The 23571-nt window shown below is 53.7% G+C and overlaps 1 protein-coding gene and 1 non-coding gene across 4 annotated transcripts in view; one reads left to right on the top strand and one right to left on the bottom strand.

The window, feature by feature from the left end:
• Positions 1-23571, bottom strand: part of VAC14 (VAC14 component of PIKFYVE complex) — a 101653-nt gene that overhangs the window by 68932 nt on the left and 9150 nt on the right. The window contains exons 1-13 of one of the 3 annotated variants that reach the window (XM_073880039.1): positions 22216-22327; positions 21246-21347; positions 20655-20805; positions 20166-20333; positions 19273-19335; positions 18413-18520; positions 17845-17954; positions 17434-17540; positions 16362-16496; positions 15726-15878; positions 9158-9221; positions 2145-2289; positions 1803-1868 (exon numbers count right to left, since the gene is read on the bottom strand). In XM_073880039.1, the coding sequence (XP_073736140.1) occupies positions 1803-1868; positions 2145-2289; positions 9158-9221; positions 15726-15878; positions 16362-16496; positions 17434-17540; positions 17845-17954; positions 18413-18520; positions 19273-19335; positions 20166-20333; positions 20655-20805; positions 21246-21304 (1329 nt within the window). In that variant the 5' untranslated portion in view covers positions 21305-21347; positions 22216-22327. Of the gene's footprint in view, positions 1-1802; positions 1869-2144; positions 2290-9157; positions 9222-15725; positions 15879-16361; positions 16497-17433; positions 17541-17844; positions 17955-18412; positions 18521-19272; positions 19336-20165; positions 20334-20654; positions 20806-21245; positions 21348-22215; positions 22328-23571 lie in introns of those variants that run through there. The other 2 variants (XM_073880038.1, XM_025888853.2) reach the window with 2 other exon arrangements.
• On the top strand, positions 23065-23135 carry TRNAG-GCC (transfer RNA glycine (anticodon GCC)). The gene has a single exon. It is a non-coding gene; the product is annotated as a tRNA-Gly (tRNA).

Raw genomic sequence — 23571 nt, forward strand, 5'->3', positions numbered from 1 at the left:
ACTTAGGAATGTGATGTGGTGAAGAACCAGGATAGGGCAGAATCAGGACTCACTACTGATTATTATGGTCCCCAACTCCCTCCCCTGGAGAGATGGGAAAGCAGGGACGGACTCTCTGGTCCTGTTACGGCAACAGCCCCCCTTAAGCCCCAAGAGCAGGTGCAATCCTTTCCCGGCAGGGGCCCGCAAGATATGCCCAAAGCTCTGAGAACATTTGGCACTTGAGCAAATCGAGTTTCCACAGCCGCAACCCGAACAGAGCTGTTTAGTGGCCCGCATCTCCGCCGGCTCCCTGTAAATGCGCGCGCACACAGACCATCATGGGCAAAGACAGCTGCGTGGGACTGAACAACTCAATTTACAGGACTGAAAACTCAGCTGCTTCCAGTGAAGTGCTAGCGAAGTTCTACTTGTCCTTTCTGTCCTGAAATGAGGGCTGTGAGCGTACCGTGTGTCACCCCTAACTCAGGCAGAATGGGCTGTGTCCTCCTGGGCCACGCACTGCAGTGGGGTGCTGAGGGGGAGGGAGAGAGAGGCCGTGTGTGCGTGTGTGTGCACGTGAGTGGGGCAGGCAGGAGGGGTCAAGGGCAGATGCCCAGACCATCTGTTTTGGATTTTTCTGGAAATGCAGAGTACCTCAGAGAACGGAGAGACAGACACCTGCCTGTCTGCATCTCTTTTCAGCTCAGGTTTAAGAAAGCAAAGTCAGGCTGCAGGAAAACTACACTGGGCCCCACACAGCCTGGTACCAGCCTCAGGTGCCTCACGCCCAGAAAGTTGTGAGCAGCGTCCCTCTCCCCCACCGCCCCAGCGCTTGTCCACTCTCACTGTTCCCAGTGGGGGGATCTGCAGATTCACGTGCCCACTGCCTCAGGGGGCACACACAGCTCTGCCTGGAGCCAGAAGAGGGAAGGAGAGGGACCAGTTGAGGCACAGCCCCGCCAGCGTCTGACAGGCAGCCTGGAGCTAGGATGGGTGCAGAGAAGGGATGCTACCCTGGCTGATGGCAACACCCAGCTGCAAATCCTGCCCCTTGGCTGGGAGGCTGGGGAGTCCTGAAAAAGAACGACCTTAGCCTAACTGCACAGAATGGAACACTGCCGAGGATCGGTGGGGACAGGTGGGGCCTCCCCAAGGCGACTGAAGGATGTAGGGCCCAGCTCTCCTTCCCCTTCTCTGCGCTAGCCTCTCCCTTCTGCTCTTGACCACAACCCAGCAAAGCTTAAAGGGACAATTTCAAACCAGAGGGCAGAATAGAGTCTGGGTGAAATGAAGAGAACGACAGGTCCAGAGGGGCCAGCACCGTGCGGCCTGGCACTCAGCAGTTTCCGAGGGTCAGTTCACCCTCACAGCCATGTGCTGCCACTGCCCGAATGAGCAGAGAAGGAACTGGACGTGCAGTCGTGAAGTGACTTACTCATGGCCAGGCAGCTAAGTGGGGCCAGACCTTGCCTTCGGGTGCCCAACCCACAGATGAGCTGCCCACCACCACACCCCCTGCCTTCTACGGTCGAGCCAGGTCCCCCCACCCCCCCAAGGCTGGTGTTCTCACTGATGCATTGACCCAGTTATCTTCAGAAGGGCCGGCGGAGGCAGTCCTTGTTCCCAAAGCCAAGAACATTAAACCCAGCTTTCCCCGGAAGCAATGCACATTTACCAGGTAGGAAGAGAGCAATTTTTTGGATGCTGATTTAAGAGAACAACAACAAAACGAGCACTTCTCGTCTACCAGGTCTCATTAGCCACTCAAAAGGGGAGGCTGGGCAGCCATGCACAGAAGGAAAGGGGCACACGTGACCTACCTCGTCGGATTCATCTGAGAGCGTCTGCAGCAGGATGGGGAAGAGGCTGTCGGTATGCCGGAACATCTGGAGAGCAGAGAAGCCGGGGCACCCGTGAGCATCGCCCCCCCCCCCCCGCAACCAGTGGATTCAATGTGGATGGGGTCTTACTGCACTGCACGGACCACCCCCACGCCCTCCCAGGGCCCCTCCAGCATCTACCACTCCTCTGCCTGCCAGGGGCTTTCTAGAACTGCACTGACCAGAATCCTACCAAGCGCGAGGTGACCCCTGAAAACCAAGGTGGACCCCCAAAGCAGCCCCAAGCTTGGGCCTCTGGGGCTGACAGGCCCAGGGACTCACCTTCCGGGGAGTCTTGATATAGAGGTGGTAGAGCCACTTCAGGACGGCGATCCTGGTCATCATCCCGATGGCCATGTCACTGAGGTGGCAGTTTAGGACCTGCACAATGCCATCGAGGTGGAGGGTGACCGGGGCCCTCTCAGTGCTGTGGGCAAGATCAGGGAGGAGACCGGTGTTGAAGCCACTGGCGCCCCTCTGCCCTGGCCGCAGTGCCACCCCGGGTCCGCACTCAGAACCACACTCTGCCTCCCTCTCCTGGGCGCAGTGGTCGGGGGCGGGCGGGTGGTATCCACCCTGGCATGGCTCCCGGAGGGCTGGCTTCACCGCCTTGACCTTCCTCCTTTCTTTCCAAGGCCAGAGCTGTGACAACCACAGGTGGGGAAAGAGGGCCAGTCGGCTGCGTGCCTGCCCACCTCCCTGGCACTAGCCTGGCCTGGGCAGGAAAAAACCTCTCTGATGTCACCGCGCTGGGGCACAGCAGACCTCGGGGCTGGAAGGCTGTTCAGCATCTCCAGACCCTTTGTTGATAAAACAAAACCACCACCTCCAATGAGTCCAGGGCAAAGCCCTGAAAATAGCCCTGAAGAGCCCACAGGTTTTTTTCACAGGGCAAACAAAGAACTTTTCTCGTGTAAGGACAGGGGTTGTGGCTTTAGATCTTGCCATACTCCAGGCCATTTGGCACAGGGTTTGGCTTGGCTGAGAAGCCTTGAGAGTTGCCTGAGAAGCTGTAACACTTTCGTCTGAGTCGGGGAAGACGCAACACAGCCTCTGCCTCTGAGAGACAGAGCCTGTTTGGACTGTGTTTCGCTCCAGCGGGGCAGAGGCTCCCTGGCCCAAAGCCTCGCAGGCATCCGGGCAGCAGCCCGGAGGAGGCTGGCTGCCACAGCCCTCTGCCCGAAGCACAGCTGCCAGGCAGAGGCTGGAGTTTCCAGGGGTGGGGGCAGCACAGGCCGAGAACCTAAGGATATTAGCGAGGGGCTCCCTTCCTGCGACAAGTCATGCCACCCAAAGGTCTCATGACAGGTGCCGCCCAGGGGCTGCAGTTACCGAGGACCCCGGCCAGGCAGTTCAGCTGCCCGCTGGGACACAATGGTCTCGCGTGGTATTTCTAGGCTGCTCAATTATTCATTTGCAGCAGGAACTCGATGCCTTTGCTTCCCTAACTCGTCCGCAGCCTCTCTGAAGCTCATTTGATGTGAATTCCTAAAGGGCCCCGCTCTCAGCTCTGTAACTGCTCAGCGGAACTGCTATTCACTACGGTTTGATGATTCCCCATGGCACTCATTTCAGGGGTGAGAGTGGGCACTCCCGTCCTCTGGTAGCCAGAGGGGCTGGGCTTGCTGAGCCTCTGGCCGGGGCGGCCCCTGAGATTTCCCCAGGAGTCATGTGGCCGGAAGTTCTGGGGTCTTCTGAGAATATCCAAATGTCTAGATTCTTTGGGAGCCTAAGACAGATGGGGAAACTAAGGCACAGACAAGTCCAGGGTGGCAAACGCAAGCTCCCAGCCAATCTCTTCATCAATTCCTCTCCCACACTACCTAGTAGAAATATAACATAAGCCACCTGTGGATTTCACATTTTGAGGTTTTGTACTAACAAGTAACATGAAACAGGTAAAATTTTAATGCTATATCTTTAATGAATCTAACATACCCAAACAGTAGCATTTCAACATACGATCGATAAAATAATCAACGTACACGTCACTCAGAGGATACTTCATATTCTTTGCCATGTCCTAAGTCTTCGAAATCCCGCATGCGTTCTCACCCCGACAGCACGTCTGTTCAGACCAGCCACATGGCACGTGCCCAGTAGCTCCACGACAGCAGCTACCACCACAGACAACACGGCGTGACAGTGTCCGGCTAACGAGCTACCCTACAGTTTCCAGAGCATTCCCTTTCCTCTCTGACAACTTCCTAGACACTCCCTCTGCTCCTGCCGATGACCAGGACTTACTGTCTCATCTCTAAGTCCTTCTTTTTCCCACCCTGCTGGCCTCCTACCTGGCTCCTTCCAGCATGCTATTATAGCTCTTCTCCTTGAGAAGCTGGAAAAGTTCCAGAAACCTACCCGCAGCCGAAGGCCTTAACAAAGGAGGAGCTCAGCAGGACACTGTGAGGAAGGAGTGGAAGCCATCCCGGCCCTGCCTCTTCTTTCCTAACCTGGTGAGCCCCTAGTCCACAGTGAGTCCCTTTCCTCAGCAGGAGCTGCAGGGCGTTCCAGCTGCCACATGGGGCCCAAGTTGCCAGGAGGACCCTGTGCCTGGCAGGCCACCACCACTTTCTTAGCTGAAATGGCCCCCTTGGGAGCCAGGCCTTGTTTTCACTCCCCCAGGGGAGTCAGAACTGTACTGGCCAGGAACGGCTGTGTCCTAAGCTACTGGTGGGGAGGAAGGCAGCGCCAAGCCCAGCTTCCCCAACTCCACCCTGCAAGTCAGGCCCTGAGGTTAGCCAGTCAGCAAGTGGTAGCACCAGCAATTTGAATGTGAGCAGTCGGAGTCTAGAGTGGCCTCGTCCACCACATGCCACTGCCTCCCAGTGGGCTGGGCTCAGGAGAGTCCATTTCCAACTGGCCCCTGGCAGAGACAGCAAGATGGCAGCCCCTCTGGGGACTGGCCACTCCCTGGCCAGGTCAGACCTGGCAGCCCCATGTACTGGAGGTAGAAAGAGGTCATCACGTATACTTTTCACTGTATTTTCTTATCAGTAATGGTAGACAAAGTCTCTATGTGGGGTGAGAGAGGATACTGGGAAAGCCTGGTGCCGATCTATGTGGGGGGCACTCCAAATCTGAGCGGCCCAAACAGGGATCCAAGATGCTAGATGGTCCCCGGGGCAGCTGGGCTCCTTGCTTCAGTGTGGTCTCTTGCTTCACTCCTGGCCAGCTCAGTGTCTCCTCTGAGGGACAAAGTAAGGGCCAGCCCATGGTGGCATCTCCCTTAGGTGGCATTGTGTCAAGGCCAAACAACGAAGGATTTCATGGAGCGCTGTGTGAGAACTGGTAGCATTTTGTGTGCTAACATGACTTTCCCCACAACAAAACTCCCCAGACATGGGCACCTTCAAATCACTGGCGAGGCAGGTGTCAGCTTCAACCAACCAAGAACATCATAGCTGAAAGGGACCTCATGGTTCAAGTAACTTGATCCTTCAGTGCACGGATGAGACAGTATGGGACCTGTCCAAGGTCATGCGGCCATGCGCTGGGAACTTATTCCTGTAGCTGGAGACATTCTCCCCGGGTCTCACTTCCCCTGGCTGGCTGGCTGGAGGTGAGGCTCATGGGAAGCAGGCACACCCCAGGGCACCAGGGAGACGGAGCTTCGTGCCTAGGAAAGATCCTACCAGCTGTCAAGGAGGTGGCTCTCAGCTGTTCTGCTGGGTGGGGCTAGCCTGTGTGCTGGGCTCCTAACATGCTCCGAGGGAAGCCAGAACTCCGTGAGAAGCCAGGCTCTTCTTCCAGAGGGCAGGCCGCATGGTGTACTCAGCTCCTGAGCTGCTGCTAGCCTGGAGTCTGAAATGGGGTAGCCTCCGCCCTGGCATACCTTCCCCAGAGAGCAGAAGGGAGCTCACTCACAGTTTAAAATTTATTTCTGCGTCGGTTCCAAACAGTCTAGACTAGTCACTCCTGGGGGCTTCTGAGTTATTTCAAGGTGTCTGCAAAACTCCATTTCCACTGCACATTTTCTCATAAGGCATCTCATAACTAATGTCTTCCACATATATGTACTATACTTTCCAAAAGCATGGCACTACTGTGGCTATTAAAATATCAACTTATTAAATAATACTTCTGATACTACCAACAAATAATGATAAATTCCAGTGGTTCTCTCTGGGAGGCGGCACTTCATTTCTGTAATGTCTACCTTTGTATGGTACTTGTATGTTACATCTCTAATCAAATTAGAAGAGAAATAAAGAAATAAAAAAAAGAATTGTTTCTGAACTCAATGTTGTTTTTTTTATAAAGCATTTTTACAACTTCTTTTCAGTCAGCAGATGCTAAAAGTTGGGAAGCACTGAATTCCAGGTCTTTCTGCCTGCCTTTCTGCAGCCAGCTATACCAGGAGTCCTACACTGAACGTTGCCGATGACACTGCGGCCCTCAGCGAGGCCCAGGGCATCAGAGGGGATGCCTGTGTCCACGGTAACACCTGTCCCAGGCTCCCACATCAGCTGAGTGAGGGAGGTTGACGTGCAGTTTCTGTACCTCTCCCAGTGCACCCAATAAAGGTCACACCAGGCGGCTTGGGAGGAAGACTGGCCTGCCTTGAATTCCAACTTGGCCACTAAGGAGCTTAGAGATTTTGGGCAAGAAGTTAACCTCTCTGGGCCTGTTTCCTCATTTGTAAAATGGGGATAATAATGAGGTTCTCCTAATAGTAACCGTTGCTAAAATGTGTAAAGTGCTTTCTGTGGGCTGGGCACCATTCTATTCTCTTTACATATTCAACTCATAGGAGCTCCACACCCCTAGGAGGTAGGTATTATCACTGCACCCAGTTTACAGATGAGGACACTGGGGCAGGGAGCAGGGCCACAAAGTCAGGATGTGTGTCCAGACGGCTGGACCTCACGGTACAGAGGATTCATGGGAGCCGCGGGCAGTCAGTGGGGCTGGACAGTCACAGGGCAGGTTCTGATTCTTGGTGATCCTGGAAGGTGCCTTCTTGCCTAAGCGCAGCCCCCCTCTGGCAGCACCTACTGGAGCAAACATGCGCCCACCCTACTGTCCTCCGCTACCGTGTCCCCGTCTCCAAGGAGTGGGGGGCCCAGGCACCCTGGCTCGGGTTTCATGACTCCTCTCTGGCACAGCTACTGACTCAAGACTGGCAGCTGCCATGAGGAAAGGGCCATTCGTGGGAGACAGAAAGCATGAGATGATTTGCTCTTGGTTTTTAATTTTAAAAGGGTAGGATCCGACATGGGCTCCTGAATGACAGGTATAAAGCAAAACCTGGTTCCAACGAGGTAGTTCCTAGCCTCGGCCTCTAGACCTGGCCCGGCAAATGGGGCCCCTGCCTCCCAAGCGAGGCAGCGGAAAGTCGTGCCCGCCTGCACGGTCGGTCGGTGATGTCTGATCTCTGCCTCCTCCTAGACCTCCCTCTACCTCGCACCGTCACCCCCGTGGAGCAGGACAATTCCTTGTGGCCTGGACAACAGTGACAGGTCTGCAACAGGCTTCTGTGCTCCCACTGTTGCCCCTCCCTCACGTGCCCTCCCGGGGGCTGCCACAGGACCTCCCATGTGACAGGTTGGTGCCTGGCACCACCACTTAGCAGGCAGGCTCTCATGGCCTTGAGAAAAGCAGGGCTCCATCTCCCTGCACCTCTATGCAGATCCGCCCCCCCCCCCCCGAATCCAGGATCCAAACCTGCCTCCTTAACTGCCCCCAGGGGGTGCTCAGAGCCACGTGGCACAGAGCCCTTGACTGGTCCACTCACACACCTGTTCCTCTTTCCACCCCAGCTCGGGAAACGCCAGGATATCCTGAGTTGGCTCAAGCCCCAAATCTAGAAGTTATTCTTTCCCTCATGTCTCTCTTCTCGCTCCACCACATACATCCACAAATCCTGTCAATTCACCCTTCACAACAGAGAAAAAAACCTCCCCAACTTTCTCCTTGTTCTGCCCCCTCTTCGGGCTGAGCCTCTTTCCCTTCTTACAGGGTGGTCAACAGTGAACCCCCCAGCTGGTCTGCACTCACCTGACCCCCCTAAATCCCTTCTCTACACAGCAGGCCCCAGATCGCCTGTCCCTCCTCAGCCCAAAAATGGAAATACTACTACTAATGATGCCATGGGATTTAAACAGCAGCAAAATCCAATGACGTGACACGAAGTATTTGGCACTGCGGACCCAGGAAGCACTCACGAGTCATCATCCTCATCAGCCACGATGCTGGTGAGCTTCGGCTCAGGTGCCATGGCTGGCCCCCAACATCCTGAGTCCCCCCTTCCCCCCAGAAACTACTGTCCTGTTTCTGTCTTCCCACTGGAGAACCTCAAGGTTGGGGACCACAGTCAGGGGTCCTATCTTTACCTTGGAACCTGTGGGGCTGAACACAGGCAGGTACTCTGGAGTATGTGACAACTAATGGGATGAATAAATGAATAATGTCTACTGCCTTGCTCAGACGATTAGGAGAGGTCCCAGGAGCAATCCACATTTATAGTCCATACTCACACACTTCGAACACCCCCACGGGGTCCTTAGAGGTAAGAATAAATGAACAAATGACACAAGAGGAGGAGAGATCCGAAAGGTGTGGGAAGAAGAGAGCCTCTCGGGGGTTGAGTGCAGATCTTCTCTTCATGAGTGACCTGTTCCCCGGGTCCAGGTTCCGTGCTGAGTTCAGAGGGAAGACACCCGCTGCAGGAGAGCGCCATCCATTGCAACCCCACAGAAAAACTGACATGGGGCGAGTCCAGGGGACTCGGGACAGGGACAGAATGGCGAGAGCTCCCTCTCCAGGGGAATGCCATCACCCTGCATACAGGATGGAGGGAACTGCGAGGAAGGGAATGGTCCTGCTGCTGGGCCTGCACCGCCCCCGCGTGGAAGGCTTCGCCATGACAGCCGATCTGGTGGCGGGGGGGGGGGGGGGGGGGGGAGGACCACTCCTGCTGCTCAGTCTCTGCACCCCCGGACTCTGGAACGGCCTTCTCCTTGCCAGGCTTGTCAGCCCCACGTTCTCCTGACAAGCCAAAGTCCTGGGCAAAGGCGTCTGTACGTGTCTCCCTGTAGCCACCACGCACTGGTATACTTTTACAGCTCGTACTTACTGGCCTCCAGCAGCTTCCACCCCCTCCCCAAGACGGCCGGTCCGTCAGAACTGGGTGGACTGGGTTTGCTCAGCGTCCTTCAGATCCTCTCACCAGGCACCTCCTGTGCCCCATCTGGAGAGTTTGCCCTGGGTCTTCCCTGCAGTTTCCTGCACCCAGGAAAAGATCTAGGCCACTTGCTTTCTATCGACACCTCCGGCTGGCACAAACCACTTACCTGGCTGGTGTGAAGACGCTGCTGCCGCTACTGAAGCTGGAGTCACAGGAACCATCGGGGCCTCCTGGGGACAGTGAGAGGAACAAGGTGTCACGCCCAAGGGCTGCTGGGGTCTTTGGAGTGCACGAGATCCCCGCTATGAGGACACGGACTCTCTAGCTCCCCACACCTTGATTCTGGCTCTTAAGAGGACTGTAGCTCGGGAGACCCGAGGACACAGTGCCACTCCTTCCCCAAAGCTTGCTGGAGAGCACCCACGCTTGGAAGTTTGCAGGTGCAGCGATCTCAAAAGGAGAAGGACACCCGTGCTCACACATCTGGGAAATCTCAGAAGGGACCGCTGGCCCGAGGGCGTGTTACAAACCACTCCTGGAACGGTCCACATCATTGGCCACCCGGGAAATGAAAAGCAAAGCTGCCAGGAGGCACCATTTCACATCCACCGGGGGACTAAAACAAAGACAGTAAGTGGTGTGAGGCTGTGGAGAAAGAAAACCGCTCGGACCCTGTGCGTGGGAATGTAAAACGGTACGGGTGCTCTGGCTAGCTGCCTGGCATTCCTTCAAGCCTCAACGCAGTTACCCTACGACCTGGCAGCTCCACTCCTAGATAGATACCCCAGAGGAAAGGACACTTCTGTCCACACCGGAACTGCACACCACGTTCAGCGCAATCCCAATGTCTACCAGCTGATGGACGCGTCAACAGAATGCGTTAGCGCCGGACAATGGACTATTATTCAGCAATAACAAGGCGGGAAGTACTGGTATGTGCTCCAACATGGATGAAGACTGAAGACATGCCAATGGAAAGAACCTAGCTGCAAAAGCCCACATACTGTAGGACTCCATTTGTGTGAAATGTTAAGAATGGAGAGATCTATGAAGACAGAACACAGAATAGAGGTTGCCGAGAGCTAGGGAGAAGAGGCCATGATACCCATTTTCTTAAATTAAAAAAAGCAAAACAAAAACCAAAACCTTTTTATTTTGAAATAATTTTAGATTTATGAAAAGTTGCAAAAATAGCACAGAATTCTGTTTACCCTTCACCCCGATGCTCCTAGTGTTAACATCATACGTTATCAAACCAGGAAAGCAGCACTGACACAAGACTATTAACAAAACTACAGTGCTACTTAGAACATCACCGGGTTTTCCACTCACGCCCTTCGTTCCAGGACAGAATCGGGGAGCACACGTTACACTTAGTTGTCCAGGCTTAGTCCCCTCCGATCTGGGACTATCACTGAAGCCCTGGTCAGTTACTCTGCAGAATGTGTTGCCACTTGTGTTGGTTTTGTGTTTTCTCACGATCAGGCTGAGGTTATACATTTCTGGAAGAATGCCACCAAAGTGATATGCCTTCTCAGTGCATCATGTTGGGGGTACATGACATCTGTCTTGTTACCGGTGATGCTAAACCAATCACTGGACTGTGGTAGTGTCTGCTGGGTTTCTCTCCTGTGAGTTACTAGTCTCTTTGTAATCAGTAAATATCTTGGGGAAGACTTGAGACTAGACAAATACCCAGTTTTTTCCTCAAACATTCCCTTGCTGATTTTGGCATCCATTGGTGGATCTGTAATAATTATTACTGTTGAGTTTCCCTAATGGTTATTTTCTGTTTTCCTCTGTCTTTCTATATTTACTAACTGGAATTCCTCTATATGGAAAAGCTGTCCCTTCTCATCCATCCACCCATATCATTATGTATATATAGTTTATTCTGTGGATTACAAAATAAAACTATCATTATTTATATATTGTTGTTCAAATGGTACCAGCCTTGACCTCTTAGAAGTTTTAAATTATACAAGTAAAACATATTCTCATTCTAAAAATTTCAAACAAAAGCAAGAGCACACCCCACCTCCTTAGCCTTCAATCTTACTTCACTCTGTGCAGGTAACCACTTTACTGGTTTTAGGCAAGTAACCCCCTCCATCTTTTGCGTTCCTTCTTTCTGTTCTGTAACGTAAACGGAATCACAGGATATTTTCTGCAATTTGCTTTTCTTTTTCAACTTTGTATTATGTCTTAAAGCAGTCACTGCTATTCCTGTGGACCACGGACCACCCCCCAATCCCAAGGTAAAGAGGGCCTTGATTTCCACGTTGAACAGAAAGGCTCCGAGCTGCTGCCTGTCTCCTCTAGTCCCAGAGGCACTTTAGGGGACGGGGCACAGCTCGGCAGAGACAGGTATGGGCTGGGCCTGACGGGACAGACCTGGGCCCAAAGGGGAGGACTTGCAGGGAAGCTTGGGTGGGCCAGCCTGGACCGGCAAGCCCGGACTCCACGCTCCCAGTGGCCTCCTCCCTCTCAACTTCTAGAAACACGCACATCTGTAGGTGAAATGACCCGAAATAGGCTTCAAATTAATTTCAATTGTTTCCTAACTTTCACTCTTCCGCCTCCCCCATGAGTCCTCCTGTGGGAGCACATTTCTCCAGGGTCCCACGTGGGGGGTGCTGCTGGGGGAAGGGTCAGGCATTTTATATTTTAATCCATATTGATAAATCACTCTTTAGGAAGGTTCTACCAATAACAAATGCACTTCAGGAAAAGAGGAGCAGTCGATCCCCAGCAAGACTCACAAGGGGATATTAGTAATCTTTTACATTTTTGCCAAGTTGATGAGTAAAAATGGTACATTGTTTTACTCTGCAATGCTCTGCTTCTCAGTCAAGCTGTACATCTGTGGCTTCCCTTTATTATTCCCTCCTCAGAGAACCAGGGTGTAAACAGCGCTGGAAGCATAGACTCAGAGCCCTTGGGGCGAAGTGTGAGCTGGGACTCCCCTACTTATTAGCTGTGTGACCTTGGGAAGCTTACTTGACTTTGCCTCCAGTCCCTTACCTGTATGATGGGGTCACCAGTACTTACTGCACAGGCTTGTCAGGACAGTACGTGAGCTTACATTTGTTAGGTGTTCAAAATGAAAAACCTTACCTACATCTCTATTTATTTCCTAAGGACAAATCTTTAAACGTTTATGGCTTCTGACACATGCTGCTGAATGTATCTACCAGACAATGTATTTCACTTGTTTACTCTGTGCCTCTTCCACTAGCAATGCTCCTTCCACCCAAATCTCCACAGGGGACATATATTTCCTTCATAATCAGAGTAAAATATGAGGGTGGGGTGGGGGTCGAGTGGAAGCTAAGGAGAAGGAAAAGATTCAGTTCAAATGACCGCCATGGCCCTGACATGGAGCCCCCAGTACTCTGTGACCACATGGAGGGCCACATGTGATTAAGTGATCAAGCAACTGTGGGTCTGCCCCTGAGCTCCCTGCAGGCAGGATCTGGGTCTGATTCACCTGCACGTGGAGGGTACACAGAAGCTGCTGATACACTCAGGCCCACCAAAGCCTTGCAGATGGATGGATTCCTTTACACATCTACCAACGGTGGTTGCCAGCCCTCTCCTGGAAACCCTATTCACAGCTCTGCCCCTCACCTGCCACATGAATTTCTATCCCTGACCCTCTATGGTCCCTCATTTAGGACCTACCAGGGGCCCATTAACATCTGGGAAAGACTGGTGATAAAAAACAAGGACGCCAAAGCCCTGCCCCGAGCGCCTTGCTAAGCAGATGGACAACCGATACGCATGTGTTAAAACAGTGTGACACGAAAGCACCTGTTCCTGAGAGTGTCTGGCCTTTGCCATGTGCTAAAAGCTTTATAAGCAAAAATCTCGCTTAAAACTCACCATCACACTATAGGTTTGGTATTCTTATTGTTATCCTTACTTAACGAATAAGGAATCAGAGGCTTAAACAGGCTCAGCGGTTTGTCCAAGGGCAAAAGAAAGGAAGTTAACAAAGCCAGGACTCACCAGCAGGCCGCTCTGACCCCAGAATCGAGGCAGGACACTTGAGACAGTCAGGCAGCATCATGGAGGGGAAGAGGGAGCACAAAGCAAGAGCCCAGGAACTCGGAGCAAGGGCACTGCATTATGGACCCCTCAAGTGGCAGGGCCAAGGGGAAGCCAGAGCAAGCAGAGAGGGGCTGGGGACAGCGTGGCACAGAGGAGGCCCTGTGGTTGGAGGTGAGGGCGAAGTGCGTGCGTGCACGCGTACGCTAAGGCACAGGCCAGGCTGCCAAGCCTCGTCGTGGATCTTGCACCACCACCACCACCCCTGCCCCCCCGCCCCACGAGGGAGACGAGGCAGGAGGCTCCTGCCTTTGGCCAGGTGACCAGGGCTGGAACAGTGGAGCAAAACAGTAATGAGAAAAAGGGACAGAGGCTGGGATGAACCTGTCGACTTGACTAGCTGAATCATCACCATCTCCTGGCTTGCTGGGGCCTTCTCCTGGTCCTTTGGTAAAGTGGTGGTTACAAGCTAAGCATGTCTGCAGTGGATTTGGAGCCCCCAGATTAGCTGTGATCATCTCTAGGAACTACTATACACTGAGCTTTGCATCTGCTGAAATGCTGTTTATGAGGCAGTAAAAGCCAGAGCCAAGCTGCCTGAATGTATCCCAGTCTCGCATGAGACTTTCCTAAGCAGGGAGCTGTTGCAAGAGTGCTTAGGAAAACTTAAAAAACTGAAAGAAGCTGCGATGGCTGGCAATGGCACCCTGGTTTCTGGCAGGCAAGGGTACTACTGCTGAACCCCCAGTGCTCCAGCTGGGGTTATCGACAGCTGCCATGACCTGCAGAAGACAGTGGTTCCTTCCCACGGGGCCTGACTTGTTGCCACATAAGCAGAAAGGGTGGGATAGGGGCTGCTGGGTTCCACTCTGGGGGAAGAGGCAATGATTTTATTTAAAGAACTGAGACATATTTCATGTAACATAAAACTCACCATTTTAAGGCATACAACTGGGTGTCTGTAAACCCACAGTTATGTTAAGCATCACCACTGTTTAATTCGAGAACATTTCCATCACCCCCCAAAGAAAGCAGGCATCCCATCCCCTCCTTCCCTCCAGCTCAACAGCCATTATTCCACTTTCTGATTCAACGGGTTAAGAGGCACTAACTTTTACAGTCAGTATAAAATCTTCACAACTTCTCCATACTGCAACCTGTCAAGCCAAAAACAAAACAAAACAAAAACGAAAAGAAGCCGTCCCACAAACAAAAAAAGCAGGATGTGGAATTTTGTAAATCATATGATCTCATATATATATGAAAATATATGTATATAGATACGAAAAACATACATGTTATTATACGTTATATGTACATAACAGAAAAAATATGCCGAGATTATACTAATTGCCTCTTGGTGGGGGCAGTCTTGCTTCTTTATATTTTTCTCTACTTTCCAAATTTCCTAAAATGAGAATCAAAAAATGAAAAGGTAATAAAATATACATCAGTGAAAGTTCACTAAGCAGGTCTATCCCTGAGATTCTTCTAGTTTCTCCTAGTAAGAAAGCTCCTGCTTTGAGAGGCCCACACTAACTTTATCTCCCCAAGTTTTCTTTTTCAAGGAGCTGGCAAAAAGGTTTCAGCAGCTGCATTGCCTGGGACTCGAACCTGGGCCTCCCGTGTGGCAGGCGAGAAGTCTACCCCTGAACCACCCATGCTCCACTTGAGGGCTGCTGTGCCTCCCGCTGTTTTGCTGCTCGGGCTTGCCAAAGCGATGCACAGCTGTAACCTGACACCTGACTGGTCCAGCATGGAATGCTACTGGTTTGGCCAGCCAAAGCCAGGACAGGAGGCCCATGGGCCTCGTGTGCCTGACGTACTGCTCAGACGCTCAAGAGAAGTCGGAGAATGGCCATGGGAGAAAAAGCTTTAGAAATTCTTTTGGCTCCTGGAACTCAGGTTCCAGACCTGAGTCTGTTAGCCTTAAAAATGTGAGTAAGCTCTGCATCAGTTTACTCTCTGGCTGACTCCGCAAAGGAGAACATCACCCCGAAGCTGATCAGTGCCCTCTTACTGAGGATAGAGACCCTTTAACAAAATAAAGTCAGAGTTCTAGGTAACACCTAGAGAGTCAAACTCCAGACTCTGATTGACGTAAGAGTGGTTTTATGTTATGGGGAAATAAGACGATAATGCTGAAAGAGGCTGAAAGGATGGCAGAGCCATTTCATTTCGTGAAGACACGGACTTGGGCGGGAGAAGCCCCCAGGACTGAAGCTGCATCCGCAGCTCTCAGCCTTCTCCCCTGAGCGCCTGCATGGTCAAGGCAGCTGGCTTCCAGACGGCTGGATGTCTACGGCCAAGATTCACGTGAACCCTGCAACCTGGACTCCTCTGCCAGGCTCCAAAGCTTCCCACAGTGAAAACAACAATTTCCTGTAGCCGGACACAGAAAAAGATTTCAAAAAGGCTTAATGCTCTCTGAGGCAGGGAGACTTCAGAGCAGGGGTTCTGGAGGCAGACTGCCAGGGTTCACTTCCTAGTTCTCCCAGATCCTGGCCATGCAACGTGTCTTCCCTGTGCCCACCTGTAGAATGGGGAGAACAGCAACTCCTACCTCATTGGGTAGTTACCAGAATTACATGAAGTGACATCTGGGAAGTCACCTGGGCTGGCTCAGTGAGGCCCCACGTCAAGTCACGCTGGGAGGTAAGGGGCGGGAGGCAGAGCCTACTCACCACCAGCTGTCCCTTCCTGCTTGGCTGGGGTGTCATCGGGGTTTGGCTCTGCCAGCCTCTGGGCCATTGGCTTCGGCTCGTCAGGTTCGTCATCCTCAGGGGTGACAAGCTTCATCAGGCTTTGGTTACAGACGTTGGCCACCTCCTTGATGCCTGAGTCCATTGATGTAAGGAGTAGCCCCATCCAGGGGGTGTTTCCTAAACCTGACGTCACTGGTATTGGTCAGGGACTTGGACACCAACCCCCCCTTCCCCCCAGAGGTGGATTAGCGGACAGTCTGTCCTGAGTCCCTGTGAAATGCTCCTGTCTTCTACTCCACGCTTCCTGGTGGGCTTTCTACCAACAGGACTCCCCCACCCAAGACAGGGTAGTGTGAGCTCAGGGGCTTGGAACTGTGGGACCTGGGAGAGCTGCTCCAGATCCGTAAGAAACCAGGTGAGGTCTGGGGACAGTGGTGTTAGCGCCGTGTCCCTGGTGCCGCCCTGGTGCTCCCAGTCCCTGTCCTGCTCCGCTGCTTGCTCCCTAGGTGCCAGGGGCTATCTGGAGGGAACCCCCATCCCCCCACGCCGGGGTCCTGCAACTTCACAGCCTCCTTTGGGGCTGCTCTGGTTTCCTCTCTCTGGAGCAAAGGATACTTTTCTTGCGGTCATCGTAGGCCAGGCAGGGCAAGACGGCGGTCAGGATCCCAGAAGAGTAGGGCAGCATCACCCGGCCAGCCAGTTGGATGAACTCCCGCATCCAGCACATGGCTGTCAGCTGGATCAGGTCATCTGGAAGAGAAATTGGTGGGTTCCAGGAGGGTCGGCACGAGCAGCCGGAGTGCTCCCTCCCACTGACCATGCCCCCAGGAAGGGACTGGAGGGGACCCGAGGGCCTGAGTTGCTTCTAGCCTCACTGATACTCTCTTGCCTTCCAAAGATACACACATGAATGACAATCTTGTAGCAGATGTGACAGTAGCCATGATTCTCTACCCTCTGCACCCAGAAAGGGGCTCCACAGCTCGTTTCATCAAGGGGTGAATTCACTTCCCCACCTCTTGAATCTGGGCTGGCCTTCCTACTGTGGCCACCAGAAGGTGTCAGAAGTGAAGGTATGGCGGTTCAAGCCGAGGCCTCCACAGGCCTTGCTCCCCTCTACCACATGTCTTGGGACCTCACTGATGCCATATGAATGCATCTGGGTTAGTATGCTGGATGATGAGACACATGGACCAGTGGTCCCTGCTTCCCAGGTGACTGTCAGCTAACTGGCAGACATGAGTGAGGCCATCCCAGACTACCCAGCCTCTGATGACCCTTCAGTGGACCGCATGTGCATAATCAAGTGCACCCAAGCCTGGCCCAGGTGAACAGAGCCATCTAGCTGACCTATAGACTCCTGACTGACAGTAAGTAGCTGCTATGTGAGGCAGTCAGTTTTGTGATGGTTTGATACTCAACAGAAGTTCGTGGATGCATAGTCCCAACCTGCAAGTATTTCAATTCATAGTGAAATGCCAAGCTTCCCAGCAAGAGGGTCTCCAGATCTTACTCCAGGGTCAGACCAAGCGCAAGGGCCTCCACAGTGATGGAGGACCTGAATCTCTCTCCCATAAAGATGCACCGCTGCGCTGCCCCAGGTCCAGTGGGGTGTGGGTTTATATTCCTACCGGGGTTCTTGCTGCTTCTGAGGAGGTGGCGGTGGCCACGGGGCCTTCATCCTCACCTGTGGTCTGGCAGTGGATCACCAGGATGTTGGCCATCTCCGCAAACTTAACACTGGAGGGGTTCTTCTTAATCTCTTTCAAGAATTCTCCAAGGACCACCTCACACCTACCAACGAGAAAGAAGGAAAAGAGCATATACCAGCCAGGCCTGGAGAAGCCTCTCCTGGTGTCTGCCTCTGCTCCAGGTGGGCCACTGCGAGGGGGACTACACTGCACAGCTGCCGATGGCTCTTTTCCAGAGGATGGGGGTTGACCAGCTCTCTGCTAAAGGCAGGAAGCACGGGAGCCAGGATGAAGCGAGTGAGCGGACTCTCCCATGGCTGCCTGTCTGCTGGGTGTGGGACATCTGCTGGGTGTGGGGTGTGTGCCAAGCAGCCGCCCGCCCCTCCCCCTGCCCCTCCCCTGCTCACATTTTCCGAATCTCTTTGCCATTGTCACCCAGGATCTGGAAGAGCCCGTCCAGGATCTCTGGCAAGTAATCTAGCAGGTTGATGTCTGGCACGGACTCCAGAACCAGGATCTGACCCAGGGAAAGGAACCGGAAGGGAAAGTTACACCAGCCCGGGAGCCCGTCTCCTCCTCCCCAGCGCTCTGAGACTGGGCAGGGAGAAGGCGCCTTGATTCCCGCCCCACCCCCCGCCCCCGCCCCGGCAGACAAGGCTTTGGTTAAAGGGGCGGAGAAGAAGGGAAGGCACAGGAAAGAACAGACAAGGCTCGAAGAGGTATGACTGCTGACAGTAGCACGCCCGGCTTCAAAGAGACATGGGGGTATTTGCCGGGACATCGGGGCCAACAGGACGGGCTTTGGGGCAGAATGGAGTAAACGTGTGTCCGATTACCGGGCGTCAGTGGCTATTAGAGGTTTAACAGTGAGGCTTGTCTCAGCCATAGGAACTGCCCAGGGTGTGTGCCACAGGGCAGCTTTTACTACTAGAGGCTCCTTATGGCTAGAGAAACTGTCGTGGGGCTGGCCCTTACCCAGGAGATGATGAACTGCCGGGCGTACTGGTTGTTGGAGTAAATCCTCTCTCGCAACAAAGGGATGAAACCCACCAGGTCGAACTTGTTGCTCTCTGTCACAATGTCCTGTGGATCAAAGGCATGTGAGCGGCCAAAAGCCAGAGGCCAAGGGCAGCCTGACCCGACCCGATTATTGGTCCAGGGCTAGCTCCAGGGGTCAGGTGGCCACAGAGGAAAATGACAGAGCTCATGCTACATAGGAGAGGTCCCAGGGCAACCGCCCGCTCATAGGCCAAAGAACGAGCAAAAATGCTGGAGTAAAAGCAGGAATCAGAGCAAGACGACTAATCATACGACAAAACCCTACATCTGGATCAAATGCCCCGGTGAGCTGAGCATCAGAGGCCCCTGTCACTGGGTGGAAATGGGAGGTGACGGGGACTCTCCTTTGTCCTAGGGAGGCGGCTAGCATGTGGGGATGTTTGGGATGATAGAATGTTTCTGTATTCTGATTGTGCAGGTGACATAAGTCTGTACACTTGTCATAGAACTGTACACGAGGGGTGCCTGGGTGGCTCAGTCAGCTGAGCGTCTGCCTTCGACTCGGGTCATGATCCCAGGGTCCTGGGATCGAGCCCTGCGTCGGGCTTCCTGCTCAGCGGGGGGCCTGTTTCTCCCTCTCCCTCTCTCCCTGCTTGTGCTCTCTCTAAATAAATAAATAAATAAATAAAAGAACTGTACACCAGAGTCACTTTTACTGTATGTAAATGAAAAAAATTTAAAAAATTAGGAAGAGCGCCCCCAGAGATAGAATTTATAAGCTGTATCGACAGGTGGAAGAGACAGATTCCAAAATAAAAGTAGGGACTAAGTACTACCTTTAAAAGGCGGTCTAGGAGCTCAGATCCACTTTTCACATTGGGGTCTGGGTCTGCAGCCAACTATGAGAGGTCCAGAAACAGAGAGACGGTTACAGTCAATACACAGGACCAGGAACCTACTGAAAACCCGTAGAACCAAGTCCCTGGCACAGCCTGGACTACTGAACAGGCACCTCCATTAGGGACTACACTGAAGGAAGGCAGGGAGGTAGGGATGGGCAAAATGGCATGTGGCGAGAAACGGAAATGCACGGAATGGGAAGCCCATTCCGTGCAGGGACCTCTGGCACCTGCTGCCACCAGGCCAGGTGGTGGGTTCCCATCAGCCTTCCTCAAGGGTTCCCCATCCCAACATGCTGGGTCCTCTCTCCGCTCCGGGAGGTGGGGACTGAGGCAGCTGTGAGGCTGGCGCCCTGGGAACGACTGTGGCGGTCAGCAGGCTGCAGGGCTTCAAGGCCACCCTGTGCCCAGAGGCGCGCCCTGTGAGGCTGAGCGTGCTGCTGAGGACAGCGTGTTAGGGACTCCTCGGCCTTTGTAAGTAGAGCTTTTTCTAGAGCTTACAGGCTAGTGCTCCCCTCACAGGGGAAATACAGTCTGTACTCTGGATTCACCATCTTCGCCTTCTATAAGGGAAGTTAGGGCTTTTCAAACTATCTGTGTTTCCCCTGCACTCTGTGGTGGACTGACACTTTCATAAACTGTGATGAAAATCAATTAATAGAGAAATGGAAAAAAAAATCAAATGTCCGTACAAGGCCACGAGAGACAACGATGATGAGACTGAACAGACGAGCGGCGCCAGCAGGCCCATCTCTATCTGCTCTGCCCGCGTCTGGGAGAAGGGGCCCCAGGGGTGCCGTGCCAGGGCCGGTCGCAGGAGGGGCAGTCACCTTGCTGAGCCCGTCGAAGAGCACGTTGAAGTGGGGCAGCACGGCGCCGCGGGCCACCTTGACGATGTTGTACAGCGCCTCGCATGCGTAGTAGCGCAGCCGGCTGTCGGCATCGTTGAAGCAGGTTAGCACCGGCTCGATGAGCTCCTTTAGGTACAGCCCTGAGTCCTGCAGGGGGGCGGGAGGAGAGACAGCTCAATGGGGGCCCGGCTGGGGGCCCGCAGCTCGCCCCCTCCCCCCCCCCCCGCCCCAGCGGACATCCTGGCTCCCCTGAAGAGGTTCAGGCCTTTGCGTGAGGGCTGGCCTTAAGCAAGTCGGCCTCCCAGGCCAGGGGCCAGGCCGCGGACCGAGGGCCGCAAAGCCAGCCTGGCTGGTCTCAAGTGTGGCGCGAATGGCGATAAAGCAGAAGTCTGCAGCAGCCTGCTGCGTCTGGGCGGTCAAAGTGAAGGCCACTGCGGCTGTGTCTGTCCCTTGAGGAGAAAGGCCCACCTTGCCCAGTGCGATAGAGCAGGCGGCCAGGCCGATGAGGCCCCCTTTCCGGCTGTGGGGGTGCTGAGACAGGGCAAACTCCTGAGACAGGGTCTGGATCACATGCTTGATTTGCACGGTGTTGTTCTGGGCCACAAACTCTCGGACCAGCCTGGAGAGAGAGGAGAGAGGGGCTGCAGGGCAGTGGAGTCAGGCTCCCCCTTGGCTGCTGGCTCTAGGGCCAGGGATGTGGCAGGGAGGTGACCTGTTTAGAAAGAGGAATCAGAAGTCCTGCACCTCAGGGTGGGCCTTTCCCAGTTCTGCTGCTGACTGGAAGGCACTGGCTGGGTCACGGTTCATTTCCCTATCCTGGGTCACAGTTTCCCTTTGCGTACAACAGAATGAGGAACAGCAGAGCTACCTCACTTCTGGGAATCTGAGAGAACGCAAGGGAATGTCTTGTTGGGGACCAAAAACTGCAACATCAACCATCTTTATTCAGCACTGGCTAGACCCTCCAATCCTGCGCCCGAGAGGTTCTCTGTGTCTGTGTCATCATGTCCATGGATGGCGCTGAATCAGGTCCCAGTGCGGTGGGCAAGATCGACATACAAACAAGTAACTGTCGCAATGTGGTGCAAGGGATACCACGGAAGCCAGAAAAATGCCATGTGCTGATCTCCTTGGGCCGAATGGGAGGTGCCTGGATCAGATCTGAAAAACACCCACAGGCACTTTTCAGGTCAAGGTCAAGGTACAGGGGAGAGACTGAAAAGGCATGGTATATTGAGAGAAGGACAGGAGTTTGGCCTGTGGAAGGAGTGGCCTGACAGTTCAAGGAAGACAATCCAGTGACAGTTTCCCAGCAATGGGATGACACGCTCAGATCTGTTTTAATTAGGCAGCTGTGGTGGCAGCCTGGAAGAGACTGGGATGCCGGGGCTGCTTTGACAGGAGACGGAAAAAATCTCAGGGTCAGGAAGGAGGGCCTGAAACATGCCTGAGGCAGTGGGAAAGAGCAGGGAAGGGCTGCTTTACTTCAAACAGAAGAGCATCAGGAACCCATGGAACATGGGAGCCAGGGAGGGCAGGTCTGCCTCCAAGGTGTCCACCTGGGGAGTGACGCTAAGAGGGAGAAGGGAGGTCGGAGGGAGGCCCCTGGTGTGGAGGGGAGCACCTGTGGTCACCCTGGGGGATGATCCCATGGCAGGCCCTGCCCGGAGAGGAGGAGAACAGAGGGAGGCCGGGTTCCATCAGGGACCAGTCTCAGAGAACTGATAACCGGCTCCCCAGATAACTGATGGGGAGCTGTGGCCTGCGTGTCAGGGACATCTTCCCAGAAGAGGTCCAGTTTCAGCTGGACCTTGAAGGAGGCAAGGAGAGAGAAGGAAACAGGGGTGTTCCCGGCAGGAGGAAATGTAAGAGCCAAGGCGAGGAGGGGGATCTAATCAAGCTTGTCTGGGGCCCCAGGGAACAGAACAGCAGCGGGAGACCTACCAGGATGGGCTGGCTAAGGCCACTCTGGCCATCTCAGATTAGGTAGAATGGATTTCGCAGCATGGGTAACAGGGAAGCTTCTTACTGTTTTTGAAGAGCTCGGGGAAGGAGTGTCTTTAAGGAGCTGTGAGACGGACGGAGCCCATCCCGTCGTCCAGGCGTGAGGCAGACTGCCACCAGTGTCGCAGCCAAGGGGCCATCCACAGAATACGCACTTGGCAAAGCAGCTGCCCGGACTCACTGTCTAACTGCTCTGTGTCCATTGTGGCGGGACCACTGTACGCCTGCCGCATAAATGGGGGTCTCAATTTGGCTCAAGGAATTATAAGGACAGTTAAGTCCAAAAGGTATCAGTTAGTCTATGTGGTTCCGGCTCTGTGTCAGGAACCTGCCAGGAATTAGAGCTGTTCAAAAACAAACGCGCTGCCCTATGAGGCAATGACCACTCCTACAAAATGGTTGTTCAATGAGGGGTTGACACAGTTTGATGAAGATTTAATACTGCAAGTTGTACGGGGCACCTATTCTGTGCCAAGCACTGTGAGCACAGTTGTGAACAAAACAGGCCCGGCTCCCAAGCTGGTGGATGTGGGAACAGGGATGGGTATTTTAGGAAGGTGGCGTACAAATGGACTGCTTGGTGCCTCTTTCTTTGATCTTTACAGGGTGAAATTCCACCAAGCTGAGGTGCTGAGGGCGATGGATGGACCAAGGGCCTCCAGGTGCAAGCTCAATGCCAGTTCCATTGGCCACCCCTCTCCTCCCCGCTCCTCCCAAAGCAGCCCAATAAGGCCCAGCAAGGATGGCTCTCTGTAAACCGCTCTGGCTTCCCAAACTGGACAAACTAGCCAGGCAAGGCATAGTGATCTGCCAGAGCTCCTCTCTGACACAGCCACAGACACAGCCCCTTGAGAAAAGCCCTGCAGATATGTCAGCATTGGTGGTTCAGTGGTAGAATTCTCGCCTGCCACGCGGGAGGCCCGGGTTCGATTCCCGGCCAATGCAGGGCTGCTCTTTTTTTTTTTTTTTTTTTTGCCTTTTCCTGGCAGGCTTCCCTTCATACAGAGATCCTGCTGGAGAAGCCAATCTCAAGCATGCTGGCCTACGGCAGCCCAGGGCGCTGTGGATTTGACCTCACTTCCCTGCTCAGTGAGCCGAAGAACAGCAGCTGGGCTCTCTGGAGAGGCTGTGGGGACCAAGGCCTTCACGCCCTCCACAGTGAGGGCCTCAGCCTGGGCCGGTCTCCAGCGGGAAGCTGGGGTGAAACCTGAGAACCGTAAACCAGCTCAGCACGCAGGGAGCGTGGAACGGGGGAATCCATACATCCGAGGGACAGAAAGTCATCCAAAGTCTTCGTGTGCTTTTTGCTACTGAGAAGGGACCTGAGTTCCAGTTTCTGGCCTGATGTTTGAAGGCAAAGCAACTTCTCTCTCGCTCACCC

This window comes from Callorhinus ursinus, unplaced genomic scaffold, assembly GCF_003265705.2.
Source record: "Callorhinus ursinus isolate GAN/ISIS: 27379988/994484 unplaced genomic scaffold, GSC_fseal_2.0 scaffold37, whole genome shotgun sequence".
Lineage (NCBI taxonomy): Eukaryota > Metazoa > Chordata > Mammalia > Carnivora > Otariidae > Callorhinus > Callorhinus ursinus.